At 40.1% G+C, this 13,701-nt stretch overlaps 4 protein-coding genes across 4 annotated transcripts in view; 3 read left to right on the top strand and 1 right to left on the bottom strand.

Moving 5' to 3' along the window:
- Positions 1–13,701, bottom strand: part of LOC119482112 (prostaglandin D2 receptor 2-like) — a 158,728-nt gene that overhangs the window by 79,644 nt on the left and 65,383 nt on the right. The gene's annotated exons all lie outside the window — the stretch shown is intronic.
- On the top strand, positions 1,517–4,272 carry LOC119482127. Its single transcript, XM_037759543.1, has 5 exons — positions 1,517–1,580; positions 1,712–2,407; positions 2,523–2,648; positions 3,640–3,683; positions 4,028–4,272. The coding sequence occupies exons 1-5, from the start codon at positions 1,526–1,528 to the stop codon at positions 4,145–4,147; spliced, it is 1,041 nt and encodes a 346-aa protein (XP_037615471.1). The 5' UTR covers positions 1,517–1,525; the 3' UTR covers positions 4,148–4,272.
- Positions 7,866–9,559, top strand: LOC119482118 (immunoglobulin kappa light chain-like). Its single transcript, XM_037759527.1, has 5 exons — positions 7,866–7,920; positions 8,074–8,778; positions 8,880–9,005; positions 9,088–9,131; positions 9,247–9,559. The coding sequence occupies exons 1-5, from the start codon at positions 7,866–7,868 to the stop codon at positions 9,364–9,366; spliced, it is 1,050 nt and encodes a 349-aa protein (XP_037615455.1). The 3' UTR covers positions 9,367–9,559.
- On the top strand, positions 10,669–13,085 carry LOC119482116. The gene is made up of 5 exons (XM_037759525.1): positions 10,669–10,846; positions 10,976–11,683; positions 12,421–12,546; positions 12,633–12,676; positions 12,783–13,085. Exons 1-5 carry the CDS (start codon positions 10,792–10,794, stop codon positions 12,900–12,902), a joined length of 1,053 nt encoding a protein of 350 aa, XP_037615453.1. The 5' UTR covers positions 10,669–10,791; the 3' UTR covers positions 12,903–13,085.

Here is a 13,701-nt window from a genome sequence, read left to right as displayed (position 1 = left end):
CGTTGGTGGTTTCCAGCAGGATGTAGAGGTTTTTTTAGAATGTATTTTTGACTCAGCTCTGCCAGCGTCTTTAAGCATCTTCATAGTACAAGTCTGACCTCGAACACCTTCATATACGCCTTGACTAGGACTGTGTAACTGGGAGAACCATTATTAAAGTTAGCACAGCTGATGGCAGTGGTGTAGTGGTGTCTTGGTAGGCGGGTATACTCTGGCCCCAAGATGAAGTCAACATGCTTTGCTCTGTGTAGTTTATATCTAGCATAGCTAAATATCTGGAAAGGGGGACTCCAGCTACGAGCTACAGCCAATGAGAACGCAAGACACGGGTTGAGGTGAAACCTGGGGGAGGAGGGGTCGCCTGTAATAATAGGAACGCACTGTATGTGTTGCATTTGCAACCGGTGGTAACAGGCTATTTTGTGAACACGTGCCAAAGACAACATCATCAATGTGTCTTGCATATCGTATCACATCATTTACCGTCCGTGTCCGAAATGAACTTTGACTCATCGGCCAAGGGAAATGGTAGATGAAAGAATCCCCCGGCCAATAGGGATGAGACGGTGAGGAAATTTCCCCACCGGTTAATAAACTCGTGACAACACCGGTGTTATCGATTACACCGGACATTTTACAAGAAAAGATGACGGTCATTACATGTAGCGCGTATACTTTGATCTTGACCGTCGTGCGTCTCCTCGGTCCAGCTTTGGCTGCGGACCAGTGCAGGTTTCCACCAAGCGCACCTGCGGAGCAGCGCAAATTTCCATCTGGAAGCAGGTTTCCACCTTGAAACCTGCGGGTGGCGCACATTATAACGTGCATAACAACATAACGTTCCCTTATAGCATTGGGTTTAAATCTGAAAGATTTAGCAATAAACAACAAACGATTGAAATTCAGTTTGTTCAGTTCACTTCAGTTTGTTCAGTTCAGTTCAGTTTGTTCAGTTCACTTCAGTTTGTTCAGTTCACTTCAGTTCGTTCAGTTCCTCCAGCTGAAAGATCTTGTAGTGCGTGACCCCCTGTCGCTGGTAAGACATGTAGTGTGAAAACCACAACAATTTAAAGACTCCCGATTACAAGACAGCAAGTTAGTTACAGTGAAGAGTACAGCAATCTGACGACTTTGAAAATTTTGTAGTGTGAAATAGGCACTAGTGCATGTGAGTCCCAGTGTGTGTGCCCAACTAGCTTATACTTTATGGCAGTTACAGCTGACAAAGCTGTCCCGACCCACAGCTTCATCGTGGAAGCGTAGTGCCCAACCTCTGGTGCCCCCCCAGGTTAACACTGCTAAAGGTTACAATGCCCACATTATACATTTTGTATCCAATTTACAAAATGAGTCCTGATAACCTGCCATTTTTCATGAAAATTCTTTCTCAAAAGACAAAAATCAAGGGACACCGACCATGTGATCATTCAGAGTCATCTCTGATTGGCCAATCAAACACAGTCTTGTCTCTGAAAAGCCAGAGCGCATAGAGATCCTCTCAAGTGTCCACGGCAATTTCAACGAGATGACACCTCCAATGTTTGCTTTGTATTTGTCATTTCTGCTCTTGAGAACAATGGGTAAGTTGTAGCTTTTGTTAAGTGCATTTTGTCACTTTTTCTTCTGATGTTTTTTCAATACATTTTGTGTGCTACAATATTCTCCCAGTCATGGTATTAAGTTGATTGTGTTGTTTCCATTTTCTCCTCAGCTGATACGACAGCTCCTAAACTATCATCACCTTTACGTTTCGTATCGGTCAGCATCGGTGAAAACGTGACTTTGGAATGTTTCTATGAAGATAGTGTAGTGATGATGCTTTACTGGTATAAACAAGCTTTCGGACAAAAACCGCAGCTGGTGTCTAAATTCTTCAAGCATGACAAAGATGCTACTTTGACTGGTGAATTTAAGAACGATCCACGCTTTAAAGTGGAAGCCAGCACTGGTAAAAATCACTTGAAGATCTTATATGTGCAACTTTCAGACTCCGCTACTTACTACTGCATAAGTGGCTATTCATACCAGTTCGAATTTGCGGAGGGCGCTATTGTCCACGTAAAGGGTTCAGGTCTGAACGTCCCAGCTTTAGTCCAGCAGTCAGCATCTAAGACCGTCCAGCCAGGAGGCTCTGTGACTCTGAACTGTACAGTACACACGGGGCCCTGTGATGGAGAACACAGTGTTTACTGGTTCAGAAACTCTGAAGAATCTCATCCAGGACTCATTTACACCCATGGAGGCAGGAATGATCAGTGTGAGAAGAAAACCAACAACAAAACACACACCTGTGTCTACAACCTGCCAGTGGATAGCCTGAACCAGTCTCATGTTGGGACCTACTACTGTGCTGTTGCCTCATGTGGACACATACTGTTTGGAAACGGGACCAAGCTGGACTTCAAAGGTGAGGAACATTTTAGTAAAGACGATCTCTTTTGTTAAATAGTGATGGATACTTTCTGATCAAATTTTATGAAAAACAAACCCTGAAAGCTCTGTGTCCTCATGTTCATCTGCAGATGACGAAGACTCTCTTGTCTTGGTGTATTTCTTGAGTGGAGCTTTGGCATTCACCACCATCCTGGTTGTTTTCCTGGCTTGCAAAACATATACAATGTACAAGACAAACAGCTGCCAATGCACAGGTAGGCTAAAGTGATATTTACTAGGGCTGTCAATCGATTAAAATATTTAATCACAATTAATAGCATGATTGTCCATAGTTAATCGTGATTAATCACGAATTAATCAAATTTTGTATCTGTTCAAAATGTACCTTAAAGGGAGATTTGTCAAATATTTAATATTCTTATCAACATGGGAGTGGGCAAATATGCTGCTTTATGCAAATGTTTGTATATATTTATTTTTGGAAATCAATTAAAAACACAAAACAATGACGAATAATTTTCAGAAACCCTCACAATCAGTTTCATACTGACATAGTAGAGAAGTGTTAATATTACTGTGATGTGCTGAGAGTGGTTAATTATATTGGGGATATGTTTGTTCACATTTAGCATAATAGTCTGTACTGCATTTAGCATAAAACAATATGCTCAAATCATAACATGGCAAACTGCAGCCCAACAGGCAACAACAGCTGTCAGTGTGCTGACTTGACTTTGACTTGCCCCAAACTGCATGTGATTATCATAAAGTGGGCATGTGTGTAAAGGGGAGACTCGTGGGTACCCATAGAACCCATTTTCATTCACATATCTTGAGGTCAGAGGTCAAGGGACCCCTTTGAAAACGGCCATGCCAGTTTTTCCTCGCTAAAATTTAGCCCAACTTTGGAGCCTTATTTAACCTCCTTCTCGACAGGCTAGTTTGACATGGTTGGTAATGATGGATTCCTTAGGTTTTCAAGTTTCATATAATGCCATCCTAATCCTGACTCTGATTTTAAAACTGAGCCCGCTAAGACTAAACACATTAAAGAAATCAGCGGCGTTAAAACAGATTTGCATTAAAGCATTAGTATCTCGTTAACTTTGACAGGTCTAGTATTTACATTTGATCGTGTTCAATGTATGCGATATTGAAGAGAGCAGGGAAGAAGTGAATGAGAATTGGCCTTCTCACCATAGTGAATTTTAAAGAAGTTTTTTTGTTTTGTTTTTTCACAACTAGACTCTCAGGCCAGATCTCCAGCTGCCTCGGCTCCCAATGCAGAGGTGAGTGATTCAAAGCCAGAAAACAGAGATGAGGAAGAGAGAGTATCACCTGTAAAATATCCAGTTCAATATATTGCAATAAGAACTACATACCCTTGTGAGGACTGATGATCATCGCTCAAGACTGAAGTTGGTGCTGTTGTTGTTTTGTATTGCATTATTTTTGGCCGTGTTTCTGTTATTTTGTCCACCGCTTGAAATACAAAAAAATAAAAAACAATCGTAGAAATTAATTTTTTAATTTGAATTAGACTGTACAGATGTTAGTGATGCTGTTTTCAATACTTTTAAGTCATGAGACGTATACTATAATGGCAATTAACTATTTCATACTTTGTTACCAGGGTTTCCAAGATGCAGACAGCCTCCATTATGCTGCTGTAAGGGTGAACAGGGCCACCAGATCAACGAGACAGAGAGACGACACCTGGAGTGAATGTGTGTACTCCAGTATAAAGCAGTAGAACTGGACATGTTTCATTTGTGTTACTAGAAGTGAAAATTTAGTCAAATTTCACCTCCATGTACTGAATGTAAAGATTTACCTTGCAAAGCACCAATTAAACACGTTCCCTCAGCTACAGTTAAACCAGGTCTCTTTGATGTGATTTCCACTCACGCTATACTTGTAGTCAACAATGCACAAACACACGACCACACACAAGTGATGTCTGCGGCGCCTGTGAGCTCAGATACGAGAGAGAGAAAGTAAGTTTCCCCCCTCACACAAGATGCGTTATTTGGTTCTTGTTTGTGGTAACTTAAGCACATCAAACTCTCAGCAACACTATCTCAGAGTCAGCGGGACACAATCGGTACGGCATTACAAACACCCAGCATGTCTGACTCCTTCAAGCAGTGGTAGTGTGATCAGAAACATTAGAGCCAGGGTGACAACAAGACCCGCCAATGTGGTAAATATTACTTCAGTGTATCGGCCCACTTGGCCCTTATGTCAAACGTAACTGTAGGAATCTTGGCGCTCCCTATGTTGATATAAACGTCTCATTCTAATGTAACAAAAACACAACAATTCTTATTTTCACATGATTATACACTAAAGAAAAAATATTTATTAATATTATATTCCATTTCTGCCAATAGATCCCCCTAATTGTTACACACTGGTCCTTTAATTTGGCTTTTCTATCATTTCAAGGGTTGATCTGGGTGGTGACTGGTTGCTGTATGCTTTCTGTGTTCACAAGTGTGTTGCACTGTGTTCGTATGTATTTCAGATTTTTTTTTTCTCCTTTATGCGCTTTGCGCTTGTACGCTTTCTGTACTGATGTTGATATAAAGGACTTTGTAACCTGTATTAAAAAAAAGTGCCATATGAATAAAGTTTTACTTACTTACAATGTGATTTATATAATAGACGGTGCCTGCAGCATTAACTGATCTGTGAGCGTCCACCCTGAGTGTATCGACAACGCCTGTTATGCTTAACAGGTTGTTTACTGACTGTAAATGAGCCGATTTCACACCTCTAACCTAGAGATGGAAGGATCTTTTTTAAGCCTCGGTGTGGTCGGCAGTCAAAGATTGGCTCTCAATACACTTCGGTCGTGCACTTCTCTAGGACCCTCTGCTCTCTTTGTGGTTTCATACAGGAAGTCTCTGCAGTGTTTTCATGCACAGCAGCCACACAGTATAACTCTAATGCCCAGACTATTGTAAGAAGATCAGAGGATTATTTTAGCAATCTAACTAATATATTAATTTGTAAACATTTACCGACCAGTATTTTCGACGTACAGACAGTTGATGCTAACACACATGCATTCCATTTTTCGGTTGTGTCAACCAAAGAGTGGCAATGATGTGTGTGCTTTGGGAGGGAGCGGGTGAGGCAATCAACGTCACTATATAACAAGTTACTCAGCAAAGTGAGCCACATGCGTTGGCCTGTGTTTAAGCATCACAGAAACCGGCAACATATTATTCACCACTCCTCTATTCCACTCCATTCCTCTTATTTAGCCTCGGATAAGCTAGGACATGCTTGGTACCAATGGGATCCTCAGGTTTTTTTCTAGTTTCACATGATGCCACTTCTCTCTAGCTTTAAAACTGAGCCCGCTACGACCTCTGGAAGGTCAAATAGGCTGTTCGTTTTTTAAGAAGTTTTAACATAGAGAGAACATAGACTTAACATAGAGAGATGAAAGAGACATGGATCTTCTCTAAGGAGGCAAACAAAAGGATTTCAAAAAAAAAGAAATCCTGCAATCATCACTTTAACTGAGTAAATGCAGCCCCAGTCATTTTTGTCACAGTGTTGTCAGAATAGGCCAGTTGACCAGGTCTTGGTGAGGTATGCTGGGTCTGTCAAAGAACAGGGCGGAGTAATCAGGCTTTGCTTCCTGTGCCTCAGTTGGACAAAGCCTTCTATAAAATAGCATGGTCAATTTAGTCACCATGTTTAACTGGCATTTTGTCTCTGTGTTCTGCTGTTAACGCAGAGATGAAGCCGTCCTTTTACTGAGACCCGTTGACCTATATCCCCATGCTTTTGCTGTGCATCTCTTTCATTGCAGCAGCGTTGGTGGTTTTCTGCAGGATGTAGAGGTGTTTGTAGCATTTTTTTTTGACTCAGCTCTGTCAGCTTCTTTAAGCATCTTTATAGTACACGACTGACCTCTAACACCTTCATATAAACCTTGACTAGGACTATGTAACTGGGAGAACCATTATTAAAGTTACTGTTTTAGAAAGTTTGAGCCTGAGTTCTGCCCAAATCCGCTGGTGCAGTGGTGTCTTGGTAGGTGGGTAAACTGTGGCCCCAAGATGAAGTTAACATGCTTTGCTCTGTGTTGCTTTTAAGACAGAGTTTTGCATGGCAAAATGTTTTGGCACTGCCTCTCCTATGAATGCAGAAAAGAGACATTTTAACATTTACCCCATGCTTTAGCTGTGTATCTCTGTCAGTGCAGCAGCTATTGTGGTTTTCAGCAGGATGTTGACGCGACTGCACTCCCACATAGATGTCCCTTAAGCCAGAGACCACTAAAATACCCCAGAACAGTGGAGGGCTTAAAAATCTAATACTAACACTAATACCAGTAATGCTAATACTAGTAATACCATGAATGGAAATTATTAGAACATTACTTGTTGAAATACTATTTAGAGTACTACTACATATAATGGATAGAATATACTAGTTGCATATGCATTTTGAAGCATCAGAACGTCAGAAACCGACATTTGAAATTGACCATTATCAATATTATTGTTATAAATGTTTAATGTGCTAAATTAAATATTCAGAGCATTAATATAGCAGCAAACAACTATGTGCTATGTAAAGATATAGAGGAGTAATGTCTACCTGAGCAGAGAATGAAGTCGATCTCCCTCTGTGTGTGATGTAATCCGAGCTTGTTTACATAGCCGGTCCGGCCGCTAGGTCTGCACGATTAGTCGAATATTAATCGCGATTGAAAGTCTTGTAGTGTGAAATAGACACTAGCGCATGTGAGTCCCAGTGTGTGTGCCCTACGAGCTAGCTAATCGCCACCGCTCCTCACTGGGCTCATATGGTTGGGCGCTACGCTTCCACGATAACACACAGTGTCTTTGTGGAAGCATAGCGCCCAACCTCTGGTTCCCCCCCAGGTTAACACTGTCAGCACTGTTGTCGTTGTTTGCACTGTTAGTGCTGGCGGTGGGTCAGTCGTCGCCATCTGAAGAGCCACGTGGAGGCAATCCCTCAGTCATACTGTAGATATGCTCTGAATTTGGAATTCAGCACCTTTTGCACCATAAGAATAATAATAAAAATAAGATCTAAGCTCGTAGAAAGGTGATTTAAAGTATTTTAAACTTCAGTTCAGAAAAATTCTCTAAAACCACATAGGGATAAATATTTAGATATTCAGAGACAGCACTTCAGGATGATGCATCAACTCGGTCTATAGATATTCTTCACTTTTATAAATCCACAGTACTATTACTGATGCTTTTTATTGGCAGGTAAATGATCAGACCTGCATGTGACTGTGTATGTACTGTATGTGAACCACAACTTGGCTCTATAAATGACAGTAAACATGTGATCAGGTTTCCTAAGCAGGACATACAGTGTCACATCAGGTCGGCCAATCAAACGCAGTCTTGTCTCTTAAAAGTGGAGAAAGCATCTACGTTCTTTTCACTCAACACAGAAATCTGAACACAATGGCATCTCCAAAGTTTGTCTTCTATCTCACATGTTTGCTCTTGGGGAAAATGGGTGAGTTGTGTTTTTGTGACTGCAGTTTCTATCTTTTCTTTAGCAACTCTTCATGGAAATGCTTCTAATATATATTTTTTGTCATAATTATGCTGAATTCCATCAGATTAAATTATTAACTGTGTATTTGTTTCGTCTTTCATTTCACTTCAGCTCATGTGACCGGTCTGATTTCTTCCTCATCTGTTCGTCAACAGAGAGGTTTTGTATCAGCTAATGTTGGAAACAATGTGACTTTGCAATGTTTCTATGAAGATAGTGAGCCAGCATCGCTTTACTGGTACAAGCAAACACTGGGACAGAAACCACGGCTCATCTCTTCCTCATATATGCATACAACAGCCATTTTTTATCATGAATTCAAGAACAATCCACGCTTCACAGTGGATAAGGAAAACAGTAACAATCACTTGACAATTTTTGATTTGCGCATTTCAGACTCAGCTATTTACTACTGCGCAGCTAGTGAGTCACTTGCCTTCTATTTTGCGGAGGGCACTTTAGTCAGTGTACAGGGTTCAGGTCTGAACGTCCCAGCTTTAGTCCAGCAGTCAGCATCTGAGACCGTCGAGCCAGGAGGCTCTGTGACTCTGAACTGTATAGTACACACTGGGACCTGTGATGGAGAACACAGTGTTTACTGGTACAGAAACTCTGAAGAATCTCATCCAGGACTCATTTACACTCATGGAGGCAGGAATGATCAGTGTGAGAAGAAACCCAACACACAAACACACACCTGTGTCTACAACCTGCCAATAAAGAGCCTGGATACGTCTCATGCTGGGACCTACTACTGTGCTGTTGCCTCATGTGGACACATACTGTTTGGAAACGGGACCAAGCTGGACGTTAAAGGTGAGTAGCCGAGGTTGTTGCATCTGATAAGTACTTCCTAAACAAACTAAGGATAAAAACCTGCTGAAAGCTCCATGTTTCTGAAGTCCGTCTCTCTGCAGATGGGGTGGACTCTACTGTCTTGGTGTATTTCTTGAGTGGAACTTCGACATTCGCCTCCATCCTGAGTGTTTTACTGGCTTTCTCCGTGTGCATGATGAGCAAGAGAAGCAGCTGCCAATCTACAGGTAACTATTGTTTGTATTTGACAGCTCGTCTTCACTGAATTTGGCTTTTGAATAAAAGAGCTTTTTCCTGTTTCACAACCAGAGTCTCGAGCAAGACTTTCAGCTGCCTCCACAACAAATGCAAAGGTGAATAAAAACTGTTAAATTACCATTGTATTGCACAATGCTTTGTTTTCTGGATATTGTTTTCATTTCTGTAAAGAACTAAATAACGATCAGCTGGTATATATTTTGTTACCAGGGTTACCAACATGGAGAAACACTCTACAACGCTGCTTTAAGTGTCAACCTGCACAACAGATCAAGAAGACAGAGGGATCCGACCTGGAGTGAATGTGTGTACTACAGCGTCAAGCAGTAGAACCGCACATATTGCATTTGTACTTTTGCGTAAGACAGGGTTTTCTTCGTGCCTCTTTTAAAGTGTAATATAGATGTCAATCTAAGTTTGAAATAAATATGCTTCTAAAGCTTCTTTGTGGTCCTGCAGCAAAAAATAAATCACTCTTCTTTGCTAATGTGCTTATTTAGGATACAGATTTTTTTTGTCTCCACATTGTTCTTGCAAATACACCATGTATCTAAAATGATTCTTTAATTATTAATTAATTTCATTAAGATTATTTTTAGTACATATGAATACATGTTTTTTATGACTTATCCAGTATATTAAGAAGCTCTTATTCATCGATGCTGTAAAAGTCACTCACATGCTTTTAGGATCAAGATCATCCTATACTTTTTATCCATCCTCATTGTTTTTTTAACCAAATCATATGTGTGTTTTTGTATGTGAAATTTATATTGTTTGTGATCAAAAAAACAATAAAAATCTGGAGCACTCTTGAGTTTGAAATAATATGCGTGTGCATGTTCATTCTAGCGGCTTCAACACACACAAGTGGCACATTGATCCTCAAACAACAGCTTGTATGATGTCTTACAAAAAGTTATTCCTCATTTTTCGTGCATTCTCCTACGAATGTCAAGCGTCAATCTCCGCATGTTACATGCATACAGTCTTTTCAAAATAAACTTCCGTCTTCACAGGAACCAACTTAGGTTTAGGGACAGGGTCTGAAATTCTCAGAAATTCTATCTGGCACTTTTGAAATCTCTGCACTAAACGAAGGAATAACATTTTAGATCTGATTTCATTCAATGTTCTATATATTTTACATAAAAAACATATGCATGGTAAATTACAGTGTTCGAATTACACCATAGCTTTTTGGGGAGCCTTATTTTTGGGGGAGGGAGGATGCTGTACACTGTACTGTACTGTACTTTGCTATTGTCATCTATAGTGGGGATTTACATAAAAACACACAATTCAAATGATTGATAATTTAAATATTTGCTTTGATGAATACAGCACATAGTACAGTGTTGTTTTGCTGTACTGAAGCTCGAAAAGAGAGTCGAGTATATCAGTATACTGTGTATTATCAAGTATGGATGGTTGGATGGAGCTGCTCAAAATCGTTTTTTGTTACCTTTTTGTTAAACATACCAAATATTGAGCATCAATTCCTGTGTCTTGTTACAGATATTTATATATTGGATACAGAGATTTTTCAGCGATTTAAACCATTATATTCTTCATATATCTCTCAACATGTGAACCAAATTTCACACTATATATGTAGGTGGCAGCGATCATGTGATGAAGTTTCCTAAATAGGACGTTCAGTGTCACTTCTGGCTGGCCAATCAAACGCAGTCTTGTCTGTGACAAGTGGAGAAACGAGAATTAGTTTTCATTCAGCACGACAATTTGAACACGATGACATCTCCAAAGTTTGTCTTCTATCTGACATGTATGTTCTTGGGGAAAATGGGTGAGTTTTTTTTTTGTGACTGCAGTTTGACTCTTCTAAAGTATATGACCACTCCTCATGACATTGTTTCTGATGTTTCTTTATGTTTTTTCATGTGTTCATTAAGTGCTTTGTTATTCCTATCTTCAGCTCAGATGACTGATCTGAAATCCTCCTCATCTGCTAATCAAGAGAGAGGTTTTGTGTCCGCTAAAACTGGGGAAAACTTGACTTTGCAATGTTCCTATGAGAGTAATATTGCTGCAAGGCGTTACTGGTATAAACAGACTCTGGGACAGAAACCAAGGCTCCTCTCTACCTTCTACAAATATGAAAAAAATGCAAAATTTCATGATGAATTCAAGAACGATCCACGCTTCACATTGGATACTGAAAACAGTAACAATCACTTGAAGATAACAGAACTGCAAATTTCGGACTCAGCAACTTACTACTGCGCAAAAAGCCATTCATACAATTTTGAATTCATGGAGGGCATTGAAGTCAGTGTACAGGGTTCAGGTCTGAACGTCCCAGCTTTGGTCCAACATTCATCATCTGAGACCGTCCAGCCAGGAGGCTCTGTGACTCTGAACTGTACAGTACACACTGGGACCTGTGATGGAGAATACAGTGTTTACTGGTTCAGAAACTCTGAAGAATCTCATCCAGGACTCATCTACACCCATGGAGGCAGGAATGATCAGTGTGAGAAGAAACCCAACACACAAACACACACCTGTGTCTACAACCTGCCAATAAAGAGCCTGAACCGGTCTCATGCTGGGACCTACTACTGTGCTGTTGCCTCATGTGGACACATACTGTTTGGAAACGGGACCAAGCTGGACTTTAAAGGTGAGTAACATTCTAGCTCTAGTATAGTTATTTATGGTTACTTTCCAATCAAACTGAACATGAACACCAGGGGTGGGGGAAAAGATCATTCACTTTTGTGTCAGGATTTCTTTTGTTACGATTTTGAAATTGCTTTTTTTAATGCCAGAACCAGCGGAGGGTCCGCATGGATACGACCTGCACCCTCACATTTTATATCCAGGTGGTAAACACTACACATCCAGTAAAGTATGGAAACACTTTGGGTTTCAAACATTGCAGAATAAGCAGAGCTAGACATCACGACTAAAGCTGCATACTAAATGTTATCATATTGCGGTAACGTGCGGTCAAGCCAGCCGTCACTCTCATGGCCAAATTAGCCGACGCTACAACTGTAGAGCAACAGTATACTGACATTTATGTTAAATGCATTCAAATAGCCCCGATGAAAAAAAGAAATGTAATAAATAATGACAATGACTGATATATCTGATTATATACATGCTGAAAATCAAACATTTTTACAGTATCAATTTAGAGATTCTCCAAAGTAAAAGTCCCTAGAAGTGTCTGATTCATCCTTTTGTCATGGTCTAGTGTTAAAAAAGTTAACAAAAATAATTTGTAGAATCGCAATACATATCAAATCAGCACCCAAGTATCATGATAGTATGGAATCGGGAGATAGGTGAATCGTCCCAGCTCTAATGAACACAGCGATAAAAGCTCTGTTTCTGGTGTCTGACTCTCTATAGATGAGGAAGCCTCTCTTGTCTTGGTGTATTTCTTGAGTGGAGCTTTGGCATTCACCACCATCCTGGTTGTTATACTGGCTCTCTCAGTGTACAAGGTGAACAAGAGAAACAGCTGCCAATGTGCAGGTAAGTTGTACCGTTTGTATCTGATAGCTTGTACTCACTAAATATAACTTTTGAATAAACAATCATTTTCTGTGTTTCACATCCAGAGTCTCGCGGAAGATTATCAGCTCCCTCCACAGAAAATGCAGAGGTGACATTTATCTTAATAATCCACCTTTTTATTTCACAACAACCAATTGTTGTGTGAATATTTCAATTTTGATATCCTAATCTACTTCTACATATTGTGTTACCAGGGTTACAGAGACGCAGACAGCCTCCATTATGCTGCTTTAAGTGTCAACCTGCCCAACAGATCACGGAGACCGAGGAACAACACCAATGATGAATGCGTGTACTCCAGTGTAAAGCAATAGATCTGGACAGGTTCCATTTCTACTTTTACAATAAAAACTGGATTTAGTCGTATTTCAAGGTAGATTATGAGATGTATGTGTATATCTTCCTTGTGCTCTGCAGTCAAAAGTTGCAGCTCAGTGTGCCTAGGAATTCTGTTCATATTTACATCTCACGGTTTACACCCGATGCCAACATTCAGTGCCAATGCAGGAAGAAATGTGCACTTCAGTAGTGAGGCGGAGAGTATGGTGTGCGTGTACAGCATTGCATCAGATTTTTGTGCACAAGACCGGAGTTCACATCTATATACAGACATAATTCTATTAACTGTCCCCAAAGTCCGTACTGAACTGGGGAAAAGGGCATTTAAGTATACGCTTCTTCCTCTTCTTCGAATCAGTTACAAATTGACCTGAATCTTTGAGAGCTGGTCTCACTGAATGTCTTTAAAGTACTTCTAAAAGACTTGGAAGTGAGCACATCTGGCTGTAGATGTTGTGAATGCTGATGAATGTTTTTCGATACCTTATGATTCTGAAATTTGCTCTTTGTCTTCGTTTTAAATTGTTATGTTTGTTTTATGTCTGCAACCTTGTAACTGTGCTGCTGCCTATCGACACTCGTGAAAAAGAGATTTTTAATCTCAATGAGTCTTTACTTCTGGTTGAATAAAGGTTAAATAAAATAAAATAATATAAAGACTTGTTGGTAATATTGTCCTTTTTTAATCAATCCACAAGCTTTCCTTAACCTCTTTTTATGTTTTGCATAACCAGGATCTTTCCCTAATATTAATTACACCATAGTTTCCATGCA

This window comes from Sebastes umbrosus, chromosome 22 (assembly GCF_015220745.1).
Source record: "Sebastes umbrosus isolate fSebUmb1 chromosome 22, fSebUmb1.pri, whole genome shotgun sequence".
NCBI lineage: Eukaryota > Metazoa > Chordata > Actinopteri > Perciformes > Sebastidae > Sebastes > Sebastes umbrosus.
Note: the sequence above shows the minus strand (reverse complement) of the source record. Positions and strands in the feature narration are given on the sequence as shown.